The sequence below is a fragment of the Castor canadensis genome, chromosome 9 (assembly GCF_047511655.1).
Source record: "Castor canadensis chromosome 9, mCasCan1.hap1v2, whole genome shotgun sequence".
Taxonomy (NCBI): Eukaryota; Metazoa; Chordata; class Mammalia; order Rodentia; family Castoridae; genus Castor; species Castor canadensis.
In genome coordinates, this window is record NC_133394.1 from 50,621,942 (window position 1) to 50,648,646 (window position 26,705).

Sequence of the window (26,705 nt, forward strand, 5' to 3'; positions counted from 1 at the left end):
TTTACAGATTCCCCACTTGTTACAGTCTTTTTCTTTGTTCATCTCATTACAGTCACTTGTCCTTAATTTATAGCCATAAATGATCACCCTTGTCATTGTCTATGCTTTAAAATTCAAGACCTTTTGAAGAAATTCACCATTCTTAACATGTATATTTTAAACAGAAAAATAGCTACCCCATAAATATTTGAATGAACAACATAGATGCCCTAAAGATGTGAATGAATAAACTATAACATATAATTTACAAAATAAATATCATAAATATCCTGTAGTTATATTGCAGAATATATTCTTCACAAAGATAAACATATATTATTCAAAGTATTAATCACTGCTTACTTCATAAGTGAATAGTACAGAATTTTAAATCTAGCATTCGTTAATAGTGGTCATTTATTCCAACATTTTATTTGGAAGGTATGAGTCTAAAATGCTACAATTAAGAAGCAGAGGTGCAACGAACCCTAAACTTATGGTAAACACCAAATACAGTGCTTCCTGCCACTTTTTATCTTGCCAGCTACTTAGCTTGTCCTATGAACAATGGCAAGACATTTCTTAATTTTTTTATGATCTGTGATATTTCTTTGCACAGTGCCAGGAATGTAAGACTCTACTAAACTTTTGTTCTAAGAAACAAATGCCTGTGCTTCTTTCTTACTATTTTTCAAAGTTACTAAATTTCCAATAGTTACTAAGACTTGAAAGGAATTTGGAATTATTACAAAACAAGGCATTTCTTGTGACTTCATAACTATTTTCATTATGCTTTTAAAATGCTTTATAGGATGTTTTCATATGATTACTGAGCTCTTTGTTCAATAGTAGAAATAGAATGTACAGAAAGTGAATCTGTCAGTAAACATTCTGCAATGCACGATGCCTGAATGCATCCATAATACAACAGAGCCAAAGGAGACTGGGGAGTGTTTTATTCCTCATATTCATCTCACCACATGACTGCTCCGAATTTTGAAAAACTTAACTAGGTAAATATTCACTCTAAAATGATCAGTTGGGTTGTGGAACCATATGTGCATTTAAAAGGGTTTTTTCTAATGAAAGTAACTATTATAGGTTGTTTCTCTAATGAATTTGAAATGTATATTGAGTAACAAAATTCCTTGTGTTAACAACTTTCTAGAAAAGAAAAGGACTATCATTTTAATTGTGGAACTTAGTGAAACATGCCCAAACTTTTATAAACTTTCAGTACATGTAAGTGAACACACATGTTTGATCATACATTACATGATGCATATCTTGATGACAGAAAACAGCAGTATATGGCTCAGGCAAACTCTCTGTGGTGTCAGAGGTCTGTGATATTATCTACCAAGTTTGATGCAGAGCTCAAAGAGGAAAAGAAAATTCCTGATTAGCTCAATTATTTTTTTCTGTTCAGTGGAGTCACTTTCCTCATCTCATCCCTCTCATGTCCTCAACCACATCTGAAAGAGGTTTTCTAATTTCCTTCAAGCCAGTTCATCTGTCCACTAGTCTGCCACTTATCAGGGTCAATAAGATTTAAAAAAAAAAAAAAGCTTGCACATTCTAGTGCTAGGCACTGAATATTTCATATTCTATTCTGTTTTTTTTCTATTTTTCAGACTCTATTTCCTGTGAGTCCTGATCATGCAATACAGATGTGCTGCAATGGTGACATAAACTATTGCCTGAGGCTGGAAAAATAGCTGAAACACCATCGTTTGTTTTACATTTATGGTGCTTCTCTCAAAAATAGTCAAGGAAAGGATATACAACATGAGTTTTATCATGAAGCTTCACAGACACTTTCAAAGGACAGTTATTCTGCTTGCCACTTTTTGTATGGTGAGCATTGTTATTTCTGCTTACTACCTGTACAGTGGCTACAAACAGGAAAGTGAACTCTCTGAAATGACTTCAGAAGTGGATTGTGGTGACCTCCAACACTTGCCATATAGGCTGGTGGACATGAAGTCAGCAAGGCTTTCTGATGCCTCAAGGACAGATCCCATAGTCTTAGTGTTTGTGGAGAGCCAGTACTCACCGCTTGGCCAAGACATCATTATGATTCTAGAGTCAAGTAGATTCCAGTATCACATTGAAATTGCTCCTGGAAAAGGAGATCTTCCGGCACTTACAGACAAAACTAAAGGCAAATATATTCTCATTATTTATGAGAATATTTTAAAGTATATAAATATGGACTCCTGGAATCGAAGCCTTTTAGATAAATACTGTGTCGAATATGGTGTGGGTGTCATTGGATTCCAAAAAACTAGTGAGAAGAATCTACAGAACTTTCAGATAAAAGGTTTCTCTTTTTCCATATATGGAAACCTTGCAGTAAAAGATTGCTGTATTAATCCTCATTCTCCATTGCTTCGTGTGACCAAATCTTCCAAGCTTGAAAAAGGTTCTTTACCTGGAACTGACTGGACAGTTTTCCAGATTAATCACTCAGCCTACCAACCAGTGATATTTGCCAAAGTAAAGACCCCAGAAAACCTTTCTCCTCCCATCTCTAAAGGTGCTTTTTATGCCACTATCATACACGACCTAGGGCTCCATGATGGAATTCAGCGAGTTCTTTTTGGAAGTAACTTGAACTTTTGGCTGCACAAGCTGATCTTCATTGATGCTATCACCTTCTTGTCAGGAAAGAGGCTGACATTGTCCTTGGACAGGTACATCCTTGTGGACATTGATGATATATTTGTGGGAAAGGAAGGAACGCGAATGAACACCAATGACGTTAAGGTAAGACTCTATTATCTCAAGGTTTCAAAGTTTAGTTCATCTTTCAGCAGGGTTAACACCTTCCTGTTTTATACTGGGACAAAGGTGTTTCCTAGAACATGTAACTTCTGTTTTATTGGGAATCTCTGGGACAAACTGGGATAATTGACTACCACATCTCTCATCCTAGTAGATAATATATTTCCCTCTGAATAAAGAAAACTGAAGCTTATACTAAGAGTGTGGCATGATCTTGAAATGGTTTCCTGTGTGTATTTATAGCAACAAAGTATAAATCATTTTGTTTAGTTCCTTCTTAGAAACTACCTACTGTAGAAAACTGTTGCTAACCTAAGACAATCCATTTAAATATGAAATCAAGTGAATTTGTTTTACTGAAAATAAGTGCTCTCACAAATTTTCAGGAATTACAGATCTCATATCAAGTTAGATGTTTTTGAAAATCTAATATGCATCTCATTTTCTCTTATCATATATTTGAAACTCTGCAAAACAGGGAGAGCTGTGACTGTATAAGCATATTTATTCACACACAACATAAGGGTTTAACTTGATTTCAGTGAACACTTCTGGTACATTCATGAAGCCCATTGTGCTGCATTTAAATTGTATTATATTTCTTAGTGTAAAATTGCTTCCCTTAACCAGGAAGCAATCATTTAAAGATAGCTTGGTATTATTATGAATTGGTTATATTATATAAACAACTAGTTGTTTAATATTAATGAAAGTCAAAATTAAAGTTATCTACATTTATCTGAGTTTCCTATTCAAAATGCTATAGGAATCTATCTCTGTTATACTTCATGTTGATTTCTCATAAAAGTGAGGGGCTTTTGATATACAACTTTTATTCCCTACAGCTTTGACCTTTTGGTGAGCATCTAGAACTAAATTAGATATTTAAAAAATCATCTTAAATACTGCGTCATTTTTCTAGTCACTAAGTATCTGGCAAATAATAGCAATTTTCACTACACTAGTTAAATAAGCTAAAAATATCAGAAGGACCACTTAGCATTACTTACTATGGAGAGTGTGAAGACTAACAAGAAAAAAGAGTTCCACATTCCTGACAAGATTTTAACTCAATAGAAATTAATTAATAAAGGAGCTGTATTTATAACATGTATATAAAATGATAAACCATGGTCCCCTCCCTTTAGAAAAGAGGACAGGAAAGAATACAAACATAGAAATACATATGATGCTTGCATCATATGCTCAGTTCTTGATGTTCATGCCATATGCTGGGCACAGAGGCAGGCACAAGGGAAACAAAGATAAAGTACAGCTCCCTTCATAATGAATTTACTCTTTTGTGACGGAGATAAACAGAAAGATGGCTTGCAACATGGTAAGGTAAAAGTATCTACGTGATCCTATATAAAAACTGCTGTGGGAAACACTGTTACATGGTGAGTACAGTGGCACCATTTAACAGACACTATAAGTAGGCAGGAAAGAGTTTGAAGGCAAGAGTACAGTGGGGTGATGGCTATAATTTAGACTAAACATGGCAAGCTCTGAAACGAGGAAATGTGAGTAAGGTTGGAGGAATAAAGACAATTTAAACATTATTTAGGAGTTAAAACTAAAATGACTTAGTAATTCAGTGGAGGTGAAAGAGAATGTAAGGTCAAAGATGACATTAGGATTTTTGGCAGAGGTGAACCATTACTGATAATACCAATAGCAAAGAGGAGGAGCATAATAGTGGAGATCATTACAGTTTATAATAAAAATTTTAGCTTTATTGAATTGCATATAAGGCACTATAAGAGCTGTTTCATAGGTTGTTGGCTCACAAGAAAAGTTTGGGTAACAAGTACAGATTTGAAAGTCATCATCCTATAGGGAGTGGTTAACAACATGGAAGTGTGTGAAATCAGCCAGGAAAAGATTTGTAGAGTAATAAGAGAAGAAGAGGATCAAGTGTAGAATTTTTAGGGAAATCATCTTTTAGAAAATAAGTAAAGGGAGATAACCCATGTATAAGTGGTTAAAGGAACAGTCAGAAACCAGGAATCTGTGTTGCTGTAGAAGATGGGAATTAAGAGCTTCAGCTAAGTGGCTGGACCAGCAGTCCCAAATCCACCAGCAGAGTACTGGCCAGTCTCCTGAGGGAAATGTTGAAGGTCATTGACAACTCCTGCAAACCTCATATGTGTGGAGTGATAGAGACAGAAGCCAGTTACAGCACGTTCAGGAATGAACTAAGAGGTCAAGATGAGAAAAAAGAGAGTATAGAGTACTCAGTGGAGAAATTTTGATATGAAAGAGGGAAGAGAAAGTTAGACAGCGCCGGCAGTGGACTAGTGATAAGCTGATTAACCATCCTGGTTTGCCCAGGACTGAGAGTACTTACTACTAAAACACAGAGAATCCCAAGTTAATTAGGAGTGGCCTAATTAAAACAGGAAAAGAAAGATCAAGGATTTGGTCATCAATAGTGCATAATTAATAGAAATATTTTAATCAAGTCCTTTCATTTAACTGTTACCTTTATGAGCAAATATTTTCTCTATTTGAACTGTTAGGAAAATTGAAAAGAATTTGAGAAAATTGAAAAAAAAAAACAATCTAAAGTGGTATTTTTATTAGTCTAGTCATAGGCAAGCTATAGGAACCAAAGAAGAAAATTGTTTGAACAATTAGAGTATTTTTCCCAAAAAGAGCAGGACTAACTAAATAAAATTAAATGGAAGTCAGAAAGAGTGTGTGTGCATGTATGTGCACTTATGTGCTTTCTTGGACTACTGGACTGGTTTTGTGATGCTAAAAAATAAAATAAAATTCCCTGTCCTCTAGCATCTGTCCTCAGACTTTCAAGTCTAAATCTACGGAATGGGTTTTTGGAGAGAAAAAGTGGTACTCCTATCATTAAAACATTTTAGTTTTACAAGAAGGCACAGGATGGTCCAATGCATGCTAACAACCCATAGTCTCTTTCAGAAGTTTTCACTCACTCCTGTGCTAAAATTCATATAGAACAAATTCATATAACATTTGTGTCCCAAGACAGAAGAGAAGTGGAATGGGAACATTCTGGAAAAGCTGATCTTGTAGGGTTTTACTGAACTTTCTGCAGTTGAATACTCTCAAAAAATAAAAGAGCATATGTGTCTCCCTCTCTCCCTCCTGTACCTCTCCCTCCATCACTTTCTGTAATACGCATCAGAACACAAATAACCACAACCAGTCACACCTCACACCTGAGCACAATGAAGAATTATCTGTACCCCTTTCTGGAAGTACTCAGCAGCCCTCCCCCACACTACCCTAAACCTTTCCCACTGTTTACTTACATATCAGCATTCCTTAATGTGCAAGTTTGTGATTAACCCTTTAAAGAAAAAAATATCACATTTTTAAAACAGCTTCATAAGCAAGAGCAAGCAGTTCTTAAATCTTTAATATAATGTCATGAGCAAATTTATCATTATTTTCCTCTCTAACTGAAGATCCCAAAGAGCCTAGGGAAAAGAAAGTGCTAAAAATAGTAGGAAGCCAGAAAGCTGTGAGAAATAGTGGTATCAAGCTCAGAAGATAAACTTGGCTGATTTCTCAGTTTTGGCTTGGGGCTGACCCAGCAGGTTGTAACTGGAGTGTAAAGGTGAGCTCTGTGCTGCTTGACTTCACCTCTCATATGAATATTCACCACCTTAGCTAAGGCAAAGCCAGAGGCTTCATAAAATCAGTGAAAAGGGAACTTAGCATACCAAATGTTTAGGGAAGTGGGGAGTTGCAATCAATTATTCTGTCATAAGTAAAAATAGAAAAGGAAACAAAAATTTCTTCAAAATAGCTAATTACCTATATGCTCTGTGTGAATGAATGTCAAGAATTATACACTGTATATAATACCAATCCTTTTCTTTTGTCCTTAATCCATATTTTTCTAATTCCTTCCTATTATTTCTGTGGTTTCTTATCTTTTATTTGTTGGTATCCATTTTAACTGTATAATGTTGTGAAACATGTACATGTTTGATATCAATACTTTAAATTATCTACAATGAATTCATAGCTATTTATAACATTACTCATGTACTTGACAAGAGCATATAGTCTCCAGCCAGGATATATCTATCAGCTCAGCTTTTTAAATGTATTTTCAAACGTTCTACATTCTTTCTGGGTTTTTTTTGTGTGTGGGGGGTAAGACAGGTAATGAAAAAGAGGTATGTTTAATTCTCCAACTCTGATGATGGATTGTAAATATTTCCTTGTTATTCTATCAGTTATTGCATTTTTAGTGCATATGCTTTAAATTATATTTCATGTTTTATCATTCTGTGATTATCTTCTTTGTGCATGTGAAGGTAAATTCTCCTGAACAGAACTACATAAATAAGCAAGAAGCTTTGAAGAATTGGCTTTTGCTTCTCAAAGCCAATTGCTGTTGAAATGAACCCTTTGTTCTGCCTTTATTATATTTGCCTTTACATCTGTTTTGACTAATATTTATTTGCTGTACGATCTTCCTTTTGGCTACTATTTGAAAAGCATGACTTAATCTATTTTTATATATTTTCAGCCTCATTCAATCCTGTGTTTTTGCACTATAAATTAGTTTTGAAAACAACCTCTAGATAAGTTTTGCTTTTTGTTTGTTTTGGGGAGGGATTTTTTTGTTTTGTTCCTTTTTTGTGTGTGGGGGGGTTGTTGGTGGTGGTGGTAGATTTTATTTTGGCAGTACTGGGATTTGAACTCAGAGCCTCATACTTGTTTGCTGGGTAGGCAGTCGACCACTTGAGCTACACTCCCAGCCATTTTTTAAAGTTTTGTTTTTTTGTTTTTTTCCAGACATGGTCTTACTTTTTGCCCTTGTCAGCCTTAGACTGTGATCCTTCTACCTATCACTCCTTGATAGCTGGGATTACAGGCATGAATCATCACACCCTGCAGAAATTTTGCTTTTTATCTACCATATCAATATGTGTCTTTAATTAGCAAGATAAGTCTACACACAGTTAATTAGACCATCAATGTATAAGGAATTTTTTCAGCTCTCTTATTTGTGCTGTATATTTGTCTTACTGATTCTGTTTCTTCTTGATTCTTTCTCCTACTCCTTCTTTACTTTTATTTGAGTCAGTTTGCTTTTTCTACCCACTACTGGTTTGAAATGCATATGCCTACTTCTATCCTTTTAGTAGTTTGTCCAGAAACTTAAACAAGTATGGTAAGGAAGTGCTAATATTATTCAATGTCTCCAAACAGCAGGCAAAAAGTAAAAGCCCTTTATTTCCAATCATGCCTGCTTTCCTTTGGCTGATGAGCTAGCTGCTCTCATTCGGGACTATTCTCTTGTTGTTTAAACCCAGATACTACCCGTTATTTTTTTTATTAAGACCAAAGTTAGCCAGGTGTCTACTGCTTTCTTTGCTATCCACTCACCCTTGCATGTCAGTTAGGACTTCCTACTTCCATATTCAGCCCCTGTTTTAACAGAGCAGACAAAATGATTCTCTTATCATATAACTGATATCATGCCCATCTTCTGCTCAGAACCCTGTAGTGACTTCCAGTCTCACCCAGACTAACAATCAAAGTTCTTACAATCTGTTTCCCTTTATCTCCCAGATCACACATCCTCCTCCTCCTTTCCCTCATTCTCTCTGCTCTCTGATGTGTGACTTTACTAAAACTTAATTCTCAAGAGAGCAATATTTTCTCATGTTTTGTTTACTCTTAAGTGTTTCCAGCTCCTAGAAATGTTCCTGGCTCAGTGCTTATCTGTTAAATGAATGAATCTCATTCTTTATATCCTTTAGAAGTTTCTTTCAAGAGAATCTATTCATGGTAAAGCAGCTCACATTTTATGGATCGTAAAGTCTTTATTTACTCTCATCCTTAAGAGATAGCTTTGTTGAGTTTAAATGCTTACTTAATGGTTCCTTCCTGTGGGAACACTGTATGCAGCTCACCTTGGGAGGACTTAGACTCCTTGAGAATCACCTAAGCATTTGTGGTAGTAAAATATGTCCAATTCCACTGGTCCTAATTGATTTATAATTGTCAAATAGTTAGGCAACTTGTGACTGTTCTTACGAACATAAATGAAATGTTTGCATCTCTCTTCCTCACTCTGTTTGGTGGTATTCTAAATCACTATTCTATACTTGTAAATTTGATATAATGTGATCAGAATAAACAGGAAAATAAATCACTTTCAATGTTATCATCATACTCAAATATCCACAGTGTTCTAGCTGCTATACAGTTATTGTAAGGGAATACTTTTCAGGAAATCACTTTATAATTTAACAAGGAAAGTAAGAAAATAGTTTTGCAAAGAAAAAAATGACTTCATATCCACACTCTATTTATGTTTAATACATCTTATTAAATTCGTTATTGCATTGTGAGATGGAATGTATCCTCATTACTATTACTATTAAGGAGTCATTTGTTACACAATGGGACATTCTAAAAGAATGAGTTCTAAATCATTTTACAAAGATAAAATGTTGCTGTATGAACACATAGTGTATAAAATATATTTGGTGACTAATTACTTTTTTTTAAGGGTCCCATGCACTGTATTCTGCCCAAACGTGATCAAGAGCAGGGCACCAAAGCTCAACTAGGCAATGCTTCACAGTCTGGACTAGCAGATTTCAGGGGGAAAATACTAAATTGGGATTTAAGGTAGAAAGATATTCAGTTTGCCCACAAACTTACACACATTTACTCTCAAAGTGTTGTGTTAGGGACTTCAAAGTATACACTAATGGATAATGAAGAACATATTTTGATAAAAGGAAGTCAAGAAACAAGGAGAAAATTTTACTCTATGCCCATTGTTGAATTATGTGCATCTCTTGGTTAAGAGTTCTTTCTTCTAGCATTACATGATTGCAAAAAATAAAATGTAAAAGAATCTTCTATATTTCTGTGCTGATGTCTTATACTATTAGATCCATAAATTATACAATTGACTCCTCACAAAATAAATAACACGTATTGAATATATACTGTTTTACTTTTATCACAATTTAATTGTTGCAGAAATCCTATAAAACAAAGACTATAACTAGGAAGTGGTACTACCAGGATTCAAAATGCAGGTCCGCCTGACGCTAGAATCTGAGCTTTTCCACTTCATAGTTTCACAGTTGTGGACGTAACACAGTACTATACCATACCAATTCTTTCCCACCAAACTCTACTTTATAGAAAATTATATCCTTAAAATTTCTATTATGGTTTCATGATTCATATCTGAGTCTTTACCAAGAATTTACTTGCAAATTCGGAACAAAACATCGGTTATCAATCACATCTTGAAATGCCTTGGACTCAAGGTAAGGTTTATTTTAAGATTTGACTTTGCAAAAGTTCTGCTTCCTAGACATGAATTTTCTTTTCAGACATTTTGCCTGAAATTCTGGTAACTGTTACAGTTGGGGCAAATTAAGGTGATACAGTAGCATACACTAGGTGCTAGCTCAGTTAAAGAACAGAAATGCTCAGAATTCAGTCAACTTTTTCTTCATATACTCAAATTTTAAAGTCTATGATGTTTTAAGGTGCCTTAGACAGGCATTCCTAAATTTTTTCAAAAGCACACAAACAAAATAGGAAAAGTCAGAGAAATTCTGAAGTGTTGTCACTTGGTGAAATACGAATTAATAGCTGAAGCATTTTTTGTTCTTAACTTTTATAGACAATCATGTATAATGAAACTATAGAATTAAATACAAAGTAGATATTGACTCATAGCAATAATACAAACTCACTATGAAGTCTATCATTTTACAGCTCTAGAGGTCAGAGCTCCAACACTGGTCTCACTGAGCTGAGGACTTTGCTGCTTTGTGAAGGTTCCAGTGAGAACCTATTGCCTCATCTTTTCTTCTACAGTGTGCCCACATTCCCAAACTCACATGCTCGTTCTTCACCTTCAAAGGCAGCAGTGTTTCATCCCTCTATGCCTTCTTTCTTAACCACATCTCTCTCATGTAGTTGTTCTCTCACTAAAATTGGGAAAGTTCCTCTGCTTTTAAGGACACATAATCTAGAATATATCAAGGTCCTTAACTTAGTTTTATTTGCAAAATCTTTTTTGCCACATAAGGTGCATATCCCAGGTACCATGAATTAAGTGTGGTTGTCTTGGCAGGGATGGTAGGAGAGACACTCTGTGTGCCACATGTCATGCTTTTCAAATAATCATGCTAGCAATTCCTATCGTGGCTCAAACCATCCTCCGCCCCAAAAGACTTCCACTACTTTACTATTATTCTTCTCACCAGGAAATGAAGTTTTAATAGCATATATATGATCGAATCATTAATTTAGCTGACTCAAGAGTCAGTTGGGGAATTAGGCCAATTAACATACACCTTAACTCTGTAAAGGCCAACATGGGCAAGCAAGTAACCCTCTCTTCACTTAGGTGGTTTAGGGAATTTAGCTCTCCAAAGTCCACTCAGTTGGAGCAGGTATGTGATTATCATCAGTTCACTACTTTAGCAGTTTCTACTGTCATTTCTCTAGGAGTGCATCCATTGTGAGAACAATAATGTAATTTTAAATGACAGTTGATTGAGGCTAACACAGTTACTTAAACTCTGGTGATCATTTTCATCACACCTCTTCCATTTTATTCTCTTTGACTTTATCTATGTTCTTGCATCCACCTTAGCTTCAGTGAGCTTATTTTATTTATTTCTTTGAAATCTGTATTCTAATTGACCCAATCTAAAAACAACAATAAATTCTCTTCCATCTGCTTATCCCTCCTCCCTTTAGCTCCTTGCTTTGGTTTCCTGGTGTCTGGATTAGTACAATAGTGTTTCTTTTCTTATCCTTCATACTTACATCATTATTTTTAGGTAATTATATGTCTCTGTTTCTTTCTCTGAACTATATATATATACTGATTAGAATCAGCTTTCCGAAGAAAGAAAGGAAAAAAATGTTGCACACAGAAATTAAACCAGTTGCTGGTTAAGACAGTGAACAGTGATCTACCCAAGCTAATAATAAATATAAATTCTTTGCTATTTTTATCTTGGATTCAATAATCTGTATACCACCATTACAAGAAATAACTAAGCCATTCCTCCTCTGAGAATAATAAGAAATGAGTATTTGAGTTCAAATAGAAAGAAAGACAACTTATTCTTGCTTGATATGCTGAGAAAATGAACTGAGTGGTTTTGACAGTAAACTGCTCAAAAGTTAAAGTTGCTGGTATCAGAATAAGTAATACCTATATCCTGCAAGTCTTAGATTTCTGATATACTGAAAAATACCTTTAGGAAATTTTCGCAAAATTATTTGACAATATTTTCGGAGCAAAAAGACATAATGAAAACCCATTTTAACTTTAGTGTAATTGCTTTGACAAAATAGTTCAATAATCAAAAGATTTTTGCATAATTTCCTAATCTATTCTAGAAATGCAGTAAAAAGCATTAAAAGAAGTAAAGAGAGAGGAGAAAAAGATGTTCCTAATCTTTGTTATTTCTTTCCTAAAGCAGGATATGTCACTGTTTTAAATGAAGGGTGAATGAACAATGGAAGTGAAAAATTTATTTTTTATTCTAGCTAGAACTAGATCTCCAATGGTACTGTAACTTGTAACTTCACAAGAACTGATCAGTGTTCAATAATCATTCTCAGAGAAGACACAGCTGCTCATTCCACTTGAAAAAGCCACTTTCCCTAAATGGGTTTTGTCTCTAATGGAGGCAGTGACAGGAGGTACATCCTTGGCAGAGGCATGGGAGGACCTGTGTTCAATGCTCTGTACTTAACAATTGACACAATATCAATGCCACATCCTCAAGAGCAAGGAGAGCCTCAGAGAGCAAGCAATTTACCACACATCTTTGTTTTCAGGCCATCAACACATCTCAATCTGGCTCTCTATTATGACTGAAAGCTTTTCAAGAGCAAAATCATTACCGAATTTAAACTAACCTTTCAAGTCACTCACAGATGACATAGTCAACTGTTCATAACTGTATTTTTATTGTTGACAAGCCAAAAACACAGACAAGTGTTAAAATCACCAAGGATGAATCAACTTGTAATTTGTAAATGAACAAAAAGCAGGGTGCTACAGTATTTTTAAAGAAACAGTACAAGAATCTGCCACTAGTTTCATCTTAAGCATTCTTTCACTCAGATATTTAGATGTACTTGATCACTTATCAATGTGAGTCTTAGTCAATCTGGAGAGAACCCAGTTTACCTAGATGATTCCAACACAAATGGTAGAAACGCACATCTGAAGAAACAGTGGTTTAGATAGACTGAATTTGATATTATTTCAAAATATGAAGACATGGGTCCTACTGTCTTTCTCTGTAGAAAGTATGCTAAAATCATGTTGTATAAAAATATTTAATTACAAATATATATAAATAAGTAAGCAATCACAATAGAATTACTGATTTCAACCTGCTGCTGGAAGACGTGTAGTTTTTACTAATTTTTAATGTTTTAAAAAGACTACAGCATAATTTGGCAAATGCATATTCACGTAAAACTGACTGTGGAGATGGACAAGGTAGATTTTACATAAGAAGCAGAGGATTTGAGACAGTGATTCCATAAATGGGTGGCTTAATATTGCCTAATGAAAGTACATTGGATAATTTTAAAGTAAAGTAGTAAAAAATACATTGCTTCTGTGACCTTGGAGGAACCTATAAATCAGATCAGTTAGAAAAGAAGAGACTAGAAGCAGAGAGAGTTATAATAGGAAGTTTAAGAATCAGCATAGAGAAATTTGATGTTTTTAGAGGAAGGAGTGTTGTGTGTGTGTGATAGAGAAATTTGATTTTTTTTTAGCAGAAGGACCAGTGTGTGTGTGTGTGTGTGTGTGTGTGTGTGTGTGCATGTGTATGAGATGGGGGGTTTAATTATTTTTAGTTTTCTTGTCTAATTGAATGTGCTTTGGTATAATGAAATATCAAGGAAATCATAAACTCAAATTGGAGTAAATTATAGGTGAGATATTACTTGGTCACCCCCGTGATGTTTCTTGTCTTGGTTTGTGCACAAAACTTACATGGTCACTGCAGACCTTGTCTTCAGAGCTCTTTTACCCACATTGTCAAGAAATTCTGTCTGATTCTAAACAATAATCTTACTGAAGGAGATGTAGGAATCATAAAAAAGAAGAAAGCAGAGCTTCCACAATTTGATCACCTAGCATCAACCACCATCTATATTTTATTTACTTATTTTGGTTTTTACTGTAATCATTCAAATATAATTGTGAAATCTTAGCTTGGTAGTTTGAAGATTAAGCTTTGAGTCAAGTCAACTGGGATTCTCTCTGAAACACAAAATCTTACTTTTGTTATCTATAAAATGGATATAAAAATAGCATCTCCAATTTATAAATCATGGAGATGAAATTTATAAAGTACTCAGTACAGTTTATGGCACATATAATCCTCAGTAGAAATATGGAACACAATTTCTGTATCCGTAAAAATTGTTTGTAAATAAAATTTTATACAAGATTCCAAGATATGAAAATAAAAAAATAAAAAATTATAGGTGAGATAGAGGTATCATACTGGAGGATTCTTTTTTAAAAAATGTTGGGAGGGTAGTATTTTTTAATGTAAAAAAGAAAATTTACCTTAGGAAACTATAAACAGAGATTCAAACATTTGTCTTAAGTGAAGCTACAGTTAGGATTGTTTGGGTTAGTTGGTTTTTATGTTTTTGTCAAAATGCCCAAAATGGAAATAACTTTTGTTTTCAAATATATACTGATACTTAAATTTGTAGTGACAATAATAAATCAATATAGAAAACAAGGAAAAAAGCAAAATAAAAAAATTTCTTAGTTCTACTACACACTAACGTTTCAAACATTAAATTTAGTCAACATTTAATGTTCGAAAATCTGATACGTAAAACTTTTTATTTCATTGTTTTTAATTCATTCTATTTAACTGTGACAGGGTTAATATCACATTTATTGTTCATTTATATTTCTCTTTTGAAAATTGTCCTTTGTCCATTATTCCATTAGGGTGTTTATTTTTTGTTACTAGTATGCATGATATTATCTCTTCACAAAGAAAAAGACATGAACCACTTAGAGAAACAAAGTTTTGGCCTTTCCCCACAACTTTAATTATTTTCACTCATGTGTGTAATTAAAGGGAGAAATTAGTTTCCTTATGTTTTCAGGTCTCTCAGCCAATCATTTTTCCTCTTATTTCATATTTTGTAAATATAGCAGCATATTTCTTAGTTGATTTATACTTTTTTGCATTCATATTCCCTGAAAGCTACATGATGGTTCTTACAAATTAAATAAAAAGGACTTCATGAACATCACAGAAGGTGAAAGCTTATGTAACCACCAGGTCATACAACTAACCAAAAGACACCAGGTCTCAGTGCCTGGCACTCTGCTCCTGCAGCAACCAGCTTAGTGACAGGCAAGCCTGCAGAGCTCATCCCTCCCCCTGCAAATATGTCAGTGAGCATAACCACACCACTTTCTCCATGGGTACATTGCAAGATTGGAGTGAACCTACAGATAATGAGGTTCCAGTCATTATCTCCAGTCATTATCTCTGGATTTGTTCCTTTTTCTGAGATTAGAACATTGAATTTACCAACTCTGAGATCTTTTAGAACATTTGCAAGGAAAGCCCGCACCAAGTGACTTGAATGGAGTAATTAGGTGGGGTGAGTAGAATACACTCTCTTTTTTTTTAAATCCTGAACAATGATAACATTTTTATTGTACTAAGCATTTCAATATAAGCATGAATTTTACAGCTACAGTAAATGTATAACACACAAAGGAATTAGATATAAAAGCAGTGACAATAAAAGTCAAAAACATGATAGAAAGTGGGATAGAACAAGCAAAAGACAAAACAAACAACTATTCACTGGAAAGGATGGGTGGAAGATGCTTTCTAAAGCTATAACTTAGAATTTTGTATACTGCATTTTTCATGACCATCAGATCTGTCAAATCTGAAACAACATTGAACACATAAAAGCAAGCAAGCATTTCTTGCCTTGTTAGTTGATATGTTGATGTCTGCCCCTATCAAATCATTCTTTCAATTATTTTTATTAATTATTAAAGAAGTAAATAGTTATATCAGGTAGCTTGTTTATCAATTTAAACATGTAGTTCCTTCTCTAGTATTCAGGTAAACAGCTTATTTCAAAATAACACATAAACATTAGGGGAAATGTTACTACAAATATTTGAGTTTCTATTGAATTTTCAATTACAGAATAAAATAAGACTTGAAGCATGTTTCATAGAGGATATGTATCATTTTGTTATAAATAGATACAAATTCAAAATTCAATTTTGAATAAAATGAATGTGATCTGTGGTTGTTTATATTTGATTGGTATTAATACTTGTGAATCATTTTTTTCTTTTTTTTTCTTTTTGGACTGTGTGTGGGTACATTTTAGCATTTATAAATGTTCTTACAATGTATCAAATATATCATACCTGAATTCCCCATCTCCTCTGTTCTCCCCCATGCGCCCTCCCCTAATTCCTGGAACAGTTTCAACAGGTATCATTTTTGCATTTACATGCATGTAGAACATGCTCTTCTGAGAATTAGTGGTGTGCAGGCATATCTGACCACTCCAATGAAGGGCATTTTGAGGTATACTCAGCTTCCCTGACCTCAGCCTCTTCAGGTGAGGCATCTCATCTCAAAACACTCTCCTTTCCCTGAATAACTTATTATTCTTCTATTATATAATGCAGTTAAGATATTTTAACAAAATTTGCATAATTACCCTCTACCATTTGTTATTTTAATATGTTTAATAAGCTTGTCTTTATTCTGAAACAAATTTCCCAGCCCCTTGCTCTTACTAAATCTATGATCATTTTGTTCTACCTCCCCAAATTTTCAGGCTACTTAACCATTCTCCTCTTGACTTTCACATTTTGTAAACTGAAAAGCTCTTTGTCATTTCATCTTTCTGTTTATTTATTTTTCGTTACTGGTTACATAGCTGAACATAATATTTCTGCTGAAAAGGAACTTGGGAGTGAAAGTCAGACAGATCACTGTGGGTCCAAACTGCAAGTTGGCCCCTTTTTAGCTGATGTTCCTGGGCAGGTTTCTTACTGCCTTTCATTATCAGTTCACATCTTTAAAGTAAGGACCACTTTGCAGCATGTGTGTCATCTGTGAGAATGACAAGCTAAGTTAAATGCTTAATACCAGTAGGCTGGCTTTCTCTCTCTTTCTCTCTTCTTTCCTTTTTTTTCTATTTTTAGCAGTTGCTGGGGCTTGAACTCTGCTCTTGTGAAGCAAGCATTCTACCACTTGAGTCATACTTCATGCCTCCAGCCCTTTTTACTCTGTTTATTTTGGTGACTCATGCTTTTTGCCCAGGCCAGCCTGGACCATCAACCCTATATGTTAAGCTTCCTGCTGTTGCTGGAATGAGAGCTATGTGCCACCATGCATTGCTTTTTCCCATTGAGATAGGGTCTTCCAAACTTTTTTTGCCCAGGCTGGCCTGGAACCTTGATCTTCCAGATTGCAGCCTCCTGCATAACTTGGGGTGACAGGCACACTGCACCCGGCTACTGGTTGAAATGGGGTCTCATGAACTGTTTTGCTTGGGCTGGGTTAGAACCATGATCCTCTATCTCAGTTTCCCAATCAGGCAGGATTACAAGCATGAGCCACCAGTGCCCAGATTATCATTTGTTTTCTTTAATGAGCAAATCATTCACTGATAGGGAATATTTGAGCAGCACCTTGGAAGGAATTCTAAAATGAGTAAATGCTTTCTAAATATTTGATAGTTATAAAATCATAATTCTGAAGAAAATGAGATTATTTTTGGTCAAACACTCAAGAAGTATTAATTGGTGTCTACAATACAGAGTAATCTTCTAGAAGCTGGTGATACAGTGACAGCCACAAAAACCAAGTTTTATGTTAACATACATATTACCTCTAATGAGAGAAGACAGACAAATGAACATGTGAACAAATTAAATAATCTTAGACAGAGATAAGAGAGCTATGAAGAACATAAAACAGGGTCAGTGAAACAAGAAGATTGGATTGCTGGGGGTGGGAGTGGCTGCAAGAATGCTGATTGAAGAAGCTGGGTATGGAAATCTGTTCTGATGTGACATGGAACTGAGACCTGAAAGAGAAAAGACTACAGTAAACACAAACATCTAAAACAAAAGAGATCTATGCAAAGGAAGCAGTCCCTCCTATGGAGCAAGCTTGTAGTGGCCAGAGAGAATGGAAGCGTGATGGATGTGAGAGAGCCTGAGATGAGACACATTCAGAAAGGCAAGCAGGGACCAGATTATGTGGGATCTGGTAAGCCATAGAGAGAGTTCATTGGAGTTCTTTGGAAAGGTAGTGATATGTTCCCATACATATCACTGTACAAGCTGTACTGTACTGGCTGTCAAGTAGAGAATAGACTACAAGTAAAACCCACTCAGGTGGCCATTGCAGTAGACCAGACAAGTGATAATGATAAGAAAAATAGTGAGAAGTTAGTGGGACAGGTTGACATATATTGGAGATGGAGCTGAAAGAACTTGCTAATTCATAGTGTGTGGGGAACATTAAGAAAAAGTGGAATCAAGGGTAATATCTTGGTCAGCCTGACAAAAATGTGTTTCCTGTGCTGGAGAGCACTGAGAGAAGGAGTGTGCTGTGGTGGTTTTGAGACATGCCCTGTGGAATAGACTAAATTTGCACCTCATTTTCATGTCTTAGGAACTTGGCCAAGTTAATTACCCTCTTTACTTTCTGGGTAAAATCAAAATCATAACAGCATCTATTTTAAGTGTGCCTCAAGGTTTAAATGGTTAAATACATGTAAAGTGCTTAGAATAATGCCTGTCTCATAGTGCTAGTTATTAATAAGGGGACAAAGAGTTCTTTTCTATACTTGCTATGGTTGTGATACCTTTTAGACACTTGGGTATTCAAGTCTTGAGTTGAAGAATTCAGGTGGAAATACAGAACTCATTAGCACGTTAGTAGCATTTAAAGTCCTGGCACTGGATGAAATCATCTAGGAAAAGACAAGAGAATAGGGAATAAAGAAGTCCAGTAGGCACCTCATTATTAAGGACATGCCTCAGATATGCCTAGATGTCACAGAAAAGATCTGAGAGTTTGAATGAATTCATTATTTTTAGGAAATGTCGTATTCCTAAATTAATTCATGAACGTCTCACTTGAAGTTCTGGATCACAAGCTGTTCCCCATTTTGCATTTCACATGCATGCTTTCGCATCAAGTGATTGTCCCCTCATGATAAGATTATGTGGCATACTGTCCCTGTCACAGAGTGACATGCACAGGCTCGCTCAATAAATGCCTGTTGGGATATTTATTTAAAGAAATCATGATAAATAATCTGTCTTTGCATGGTATCACATGAAGATTTAGCAACTGAGGATATAAATTATTGTGTTCTAGGAAAGAAGATTAACTGAACTTATTTTAATGGGGGAAATATGACTCCTTTGGGAAAACAAAGATGAATGTAGGCTTATAAATAAACTTATCTTCCTAGAAGTTGTCTTTCTCTACTGCATAGGGAATAAATGAAAAGTGAAAAGATAGGCTTTAAACTTGGGCAAATTTGTGCTCAAATCTCAGATCCATATAAGTTGTGTGACATGAACAAGTTCCTTAACTCATTTCAACTCATCTTCCCATCTTTAAAACCGGGCTGATAACAATACCTACTTCATGAAGTTTGAAGAAGTTTTCAGATTTTCCAGTTTGTTCTGTCATAAATGGAACACTCATATGTTGTTTTCCTTATTTCTCTTATAAAATATACTACATCTTGGCCAGGCTTAGTGGTTCATATGTATAATCCCAGCATTCAGGTGACAGAGGTAAGAGAATAGTAAGTTCAAGGCCAGCCTAAGCTATACAGTGAGTTCCAGGCCAGCCTGGACTACATAACAAGACTCTCTCTAAACAAACAAACATACAAACTTTATCTTTACATAAATGTTTTTGCACTAATTTATGTTATTATCAGTACAAAGACTGTAGTTGTGTATAGTCATATGTCAGTTAATGACAGGTATATATTCTAAGAAATGTATTATCATACATACAATTTCATCATTGTGTCGACATCATACAGCACACTTACCTAACATAGGTGGTATAAGTCAATCACTTGAACTGGCTTTTTGATGCAATCAAGAAATGCAGTAAGATGAGGTATACGAGGCTGCTGCATACAGGGCATACATTTTTACAGTAAACATTTTTATAAGTAGAACGAGTATACTCTGTAATAATGACACACAGTAATAGTATAGCAAATACATAAACTAACAACAGTCATGTATTACCATTATCAGTCATTAGGTAACATACATAATTGTATGTACTGTACCTTTATGTGACTGGCAGTACAGTAAGTTTATTTACACCAGGATCACCATAAACCTATTGGTAGTACATTTTGCTGCAATGTTGTGATAGCTACCACTTCACTAGGCAATTGAGGAATTTTTCAGTTCTAATGTGATATGTAACTGCCATCATATATACAGTCTGTTGTTGACCAAAATGTCATTATTTGGTTCATGTTTGGACATACAAAACTCTGTGATACAAACAGTGTAAGTGGTAGATTGTGTGTGTCTGAGAGAGATTTGTGGATACAAACATACATTTTACTATAAAAATGTACTATTGAATTTTACATAAATTTTTGCTTATTTCTAAATGAAAATGTATATGTGACAAATCTTTCACATGTAATTGTAAGTATTTGTTACAAGGAGGTTATTTGTTGCTTTTGAACAAACAGCAACATCCAGAGGCAAGGACTGTTATGGGTCTCATTATTTCCTGTCTCCCAAAGTATGAATTGTATTAATTAAGTACATTTAGAGGGGAAAAGTGGCTCTTTGCTATATCCCCATCAAGCTACTGTCTCTTTACTTACTGATGCTTGTTACAATTTATTAACTGTAAATTATGCCTCATAATAAATTAACTCTTCTTTCAATTTTCCAGATGTGAAAGTTGCATAATTCCAAATCAGCCAGTTGGTTTCCTGAAAATATAGATATGTAATAATTTCCTGCAACATTGAGCCTCAGAAGAATTTAACAGCTTTTGTGATCTAGTGCCAATGTTCATTTTTAAGCCAGGAGCAAACATATAAATCATGTTCAGCACAGTGTACCTGTCTTTAGAAAGATGTTTACAACCGTGTATATTTATTAGGTTTTCATGGTTTCAAGCAATATGTGCTTGTTTGCCCTCTCTTTTTCTTGGCAGACATGTACACATACACATCCCTATCAAAAAGCTTTTCTGATACATCATAAAATACAGCCTTTGGGGAAGATTATTTTTCCCACTTACACTCCTGTGTTGTTGTTTCAGATAATGTCTTAAATAAACTGGTTTTTTTGCTGTCCAACTGTGTTTACAAGTGTCCTTTCCCCACCTGTCAAGAAGTGTAAAGTATCTGAGGTTTCATCTAATAGCTGACAAGCCAGCCTGCCAGGGTTTCATGAATACTGGCAGAAGGCACAACATTCCCAGGTCAGAGAGAAAGGACTGCCTTAGTTGGAGCAATAGCCACAGCACCAGCTTTTGAGCTGATTCTCCAAGTTCCTTTTCCAATATGGTGGCGTGAAAAGGGCTAGGTGATACCTATACATACAGTGAGTTTCATTATAGGAGGAAAATCCTGAGCTTGGGAAGCCCAAATCTTTTTGCAATAAGCTTGAATGGCCTTTGCCTCAGAAGAAAATACTGTCTTTTTTAATACTAGAAAGTAAGCATTCTTGCCCTTTGTTCCAAAGGAAGATACTGTTTCTATTTTCCAAGTCTGTTTACAAATATCCTTGGAAAGAGTGCAGAGCAGAAGGAGCCAATGCATCAGCTCACAAGACAGACAGAAATGCAGGAGCCCCAGGAACAGTCTTCCAGCACCACTGAAGCTTTTTTCCATGGATGTGTGTTAAAATTTAATAATGTTTTCTGTCTATGAGCTTTACAGTCAATATGGATTTGGGTGCTATGAAGATATGATCTCATAATCATAGAGCGCTTGCAAAAAAAAAAATCCCAAATTCCTTTTCTTTCGCTAACTGAAACTTCAGTTTTTAGTGTGTGCTCAATTCACTTAACCTCTCTGTATCTAGTTGCATCTGTGAAGTGAATTAAATAATAATAGTGTTGAAGAGATTAAATGAGATAGTTCATGTCCACCACTCAATAAATATTAGTTTTAATTAAAATTGGATCAGAGGTATTTAAACACCTCCTTAATTAAACCACCACCACTGGACCCATTTTCAGATGAAGCTTGGGAACCTGTTTGGCTTTTTGTTGGTGCAGAAGCATTTATCAAGAAGGAAATAAAAAGCATATGATACTTTTAAAGACCTATTATGTATTTTAAGTCAATTATTTGACCTAGTATTTCCATACATAATTTTTCATTATTAACAGCATTTTCATAAAGAATTATTTTAGAGATAAGTAGACTGAGATTCAGATATTACTAAAAGTCACACAGTTTGTAAGTAGAAGAATAAGTGTCAAATTGTCTGATTAAATGTTTTTCTCACTCTTTTTGAAAATATGATTCCTAGTTTAACACTTTTCAAATCCCTCTTAGGAACCTCAATTACAGTGTGTGTGTGGCATTTTTGAGAAATGTGAATTTGACTGTTCTGTGGTATATTGTCTTTTTACAAGAGGTGTTCCATTAAGCAGAAAATATCAAGTGATAATAAGGCTATAATCATAAGAAAATTCTCATTTGGATAAATTGTAAGAACTCACTATCTTTACTTTGAGAGACAGACTCTGCTGTTAAACTAAAACAAAAGTAAAAACATTATTTTTTAATTTAGCCCCACAGAAATTTTCTTTCATATCAGCTTCATCTAGAATATTGATTATATATTCTTTAAAGCATTTTTATATGAAAATCAAGCTGGGGAAATAATGATTGCTTCTTAACACTAGAATCATATATGCTATAGATTTGCAGCCAAATTAAAATTCTGTACCTCCTGAAGTCCTCATTAACAGCAGCAGATCATATTAAAAATCTTTTGAAATAATGCTTCTAGCTCTGTCAAAAATTCGCTACATCAAGAAAATTCCAAATAAAAAATAAGTCCAAGAATGAAAAACAGGTTAAAAGACTTTCTTAAACCTATCCAGGAAATAAGAGCCTGAATGGGTGATTTAAAGTTGTATTGCCATGTGGTCTAAGTTGTGTTATCAGAAATAAGAAAAGTAAAAATATCTTGACAAACACACTTTTTAGGTATGATAATTTATTTAGATGAGTCTTTCACATTTTTTTAAAGAGCACAAAACAACATTTGTCATAAGTCCTGTTTTTTAAGTATCTTTCCACACAATGTTTTTGTGTTAGCATGGAAAAATGAGGTGTTTTGCCCATATTATATTTACTTCTTAATGCACATTCTCCCTCCAATATACATATAATCGTCCTTAAAATGAACTAAACTTTTATTTTCTACCACAAACAAAAGTGTTTAAGATGGAGTTAGTAATACTAGGACAAGAAGCTTATCCAAACTGATGAACGTGTAACATTTATGCATTCACTCATGTACAGTATAAAATGTAGATTAAGGCATGATGTCCTGAGAGTTAAGGTCCTGAAGTGCTCCATTGTGCATCTCTACAAACCAGAATGACTATTACTTTTGACATTAACAGTTATTTTCTGTCCTTAGGCCAAGCTAGTTGGCAGATTGCTTTTATGTAATTCCTGTAAAGCTGGCAGGAGGTGACTCATCTATAAAAATGCTTCTTTCAATCAAGAAGAGGGTGTCAGAGGGTGAGTGGGTGGTGTCTGAGTGACTAAGTTTTAAGATCTTAGGGGTACTGAAAAAATCTAAGATGAAGGTTTCTCAGGAGATGTACACATGAAAATCTGGATTGTATCAATGAATCAAAGGTAAACTTTGAAGAGATTACTACACTGTTTGTGCTTAGCATTTCTTTCATAGCTCAATAAAAAGGGCAATCTTCAAAACTCATAAAAAAAAGCTTAGAGTTTCAAAAAAGATGTAGGATGAGACAGCGTTACAAGATATTAAAATTGAAACATTAAGAACATGATATGAAAGGGATAGATATTTCATGAATATGAAACTTATGAGTTTTTCAGAAACAGCCACAAGAAGTAGTATGGCACTAGAATAAATAAAGAGCCTACTCACTTTCACATTCAAGTAAAACAACAGAGCTTTCCTACAAATGACAGTAGCATGGAACAGAATAAAAAAATCTCTATTGAAATCCCTGAGGAGGATTTCAGGTAAATGCAAAGTATCAATATGTCCATGCAGCTAGATAATGATAACTGGTGTTCTCAGTAAATGCACAGTGGAACAGATAAAAGCCACTACAGTAATTGAACTCCTAGAGAGAGCTCACCAGGTTGACAGGGTGAAATTCTTTGCTTAATGGCTTTGTGTTCTGATTTTTCATGAGACCATGATATTATGTCTGTTTTTTTCTTTCTCCTACAAAATTTAAGGGGACAAAGCAAAAACCATAACAAAAGAAAACAATGCAATGGTCACTAAGATCCAAAAATATATGCATTCCCCTTTCTCTACATATGCAAAACAAAACAACAACAACAATAATAAGTTATAATAATGAAAAGATAATCCAGAATGATTGAGCAACTTGAGCAAGAATAGGTACCTGGATTCAAGAATGTTATCAACGAAGCATTGCAACATCCCCCACATTTTACTGCTCTGTATATTATGTTCATTGGTGGCTTGTCCTATATTTTATAACATTTATTTATTATTTTCAGGAACTGTGTACTCATGTATGAAAATGGAAAAATGAGACCTGTTGAAACTATTCTCAGAATGGGGAGAGGGGGATAAAAGAGAGTGATGGAGAGGTGAATTTAACTAAAATATATTATAAGCACTTTTGTCAATGTAACAATGTACCCCAGTACAACAAAAATATGATAATAAAAAAAAAGTCCAGTGGAAGCATTCAGACAATAGTCTTAGAACAGTCTGAAGATGTTTAGAATTTAAATAGTAATGTTTACATAGGTATGAAGAGAAAAAGGTACTAATAGAAGTTGTTCTGGTTCTGTAATTAATCACACAGTTCCTGAAAATAATAAATAAATGTTTTATTTGAAGTTATCTTTACAAAGAAAAACAATAATTTTCTCAATCAGGAACTGAATTGGTGTCATTCCAGACCCCTCTGGAACTCTGATCTGGGTCACTGAGAGCAAATGACTATTTCTTTTGTGGCCTAACAGAAAAAAATAATGAAATCTTTCCCAGTTTTAGAGTCACCTTACCAAATAGAACTCAAAATGTAAATCAAGCCTACAAACTATTATTAGAAGAAATACTGAGACTAGTCTAAGATTACTAAGTAAATGAATGTGGTCTTAGATATTCTTTTCAATTATTTCAAACATTAAAATACTGAAGTTTATGCTTTAAGTCTCATTTGTGTTTATATGAAACCCCTGCACTAATTACACATCAACTTCTGGTATGCATTTATATTTTTATGTATCAACTCCTCAAATGAGAAACCTATGACAAAACATTTTATACATGGTAACATATTAAGAATGAGAAGTAAAAGACAAACTTTGAGAACAAGGTGGAAGATGAAGTGATAACTAATAAGATACAGTCAAAAAAGAAGCACATGTCATGCTTACTCCATCATGAAGAAAACATGTCACCCCTGATGTTAGGTGACATCTAAGAAGAAAAAAGCCCACCTAAGAAGAAAAGCCACAAAATGCTAGGGTACCCATAGGGAAGGACCACCACCATCTACCACAAATGAAGAAAGCAATTATATATTCACAGCCCACTGAACAGCCTGGCAGAGGACTATCTGATCCTTTGTCTTACATCACCTCTTAGTTCTCCCTTAGGAATGACAAGGCTACACTTATAGTGATACCTATATGTACACCTACATACCTAGTGTAACCCTGCTGATAGGGCATTGAGCAATTCCACATTTGATCTTATTTTTCAAAAGAGGTGATTGTCACATATTTATTTTTAAATAATTATAATTTTTATTAGGATATAGTCATGATATGGGAGGGTTCATAGTGACAATTCCGATTAGACTTATATTGTACATTATTTACATGGCCCCCATCGTCTCTCCCCCTCTCCCCCTCCCCACCCCACTTAAAGCAATTGCAAGAGGTTTTCTAGTTCTGTTTCATATAGGTATATGAAGTCCACCTACCCTATACCATCACCTTAATCTCCTTAGTTCACCCTCCCTCCTCTCCATTTACCCCCCATCCCCTGAGGGGACACACTGTGCCTATTTTATAGTCCTAGTTTTCATAATAAATATGTGAATTGACGTTCAGAGCAGTGTCTCAATGTATGCCCTCTGTGGATGTGCTTTACTTTGGTCTGTTCAATCTCTTAGACTACTCTCCCTTATCTCTTTACTCCCACCCCCCATTTTTCAACAGCTTTCAGTACACATCCATATATCCTCTACCTTCACATCTTGTGGTAGACAATACTACTGTTTCTCTACCATTCTCCTTTCCTTTCTCTCTTACCCCAGTTCTATATAGTAGTTACACTGTTACAAATATGTTCTACAACTGAGTTTGTATATGATCATGTTTGTTTTTGTGTATATGTTTATCTTTGAATCTGTCATCCACGAATGAGAGAAAATATGTGTCTTTTGTGTTTTTGATCCTGGCTGACTTCACTTAACATGATGTCCTCCAGTTGCATCCATTTACCTTCAAACTCCATGTCATTATTCCTTGTAGCTGAGTAATAATCCATTGTGTATACATACCACAATTTCATGATCCATTCATCAGTTGTAGGGCATCTGGGTTGTTTCCAGAGTTTATCTATTGTGAATAGTGCTGTGATG

General features: G+C 34.7%; 1 protein-coding gene across 7 annotated transcripts in view; it reads left to right on the forward strand.

Annotated features, from left to right (window-relative positions):
- The window catches only part of LOC141410873 (bifunctional heparan sulfate N-deacetylase/N-sulfotransferase 3), a 183,081-nt gene that overhangs the window by 12,702 nt on the left and 143,674 nt on the right, over positions 1-26,705 (forward strand). For all 7 annotated transcript variants that reach the window (XR_012435663.1, XM_074041597.1, XM_074041600.1 and 4 more), the window contains exon 2: positions 1,614-2,748. Coding sequence is in view for 6 of the 7 variants with exons in the window: in XM_074041597.1 (XP_073897698.1) it covers positions 1,726-2,748 (1,023 nt within the window). In the remaining variant the exon portion in view is untranslated. The remainder of the gene's footprint in view (positions 1-1,613; positions 2,749-26,705) is intronic.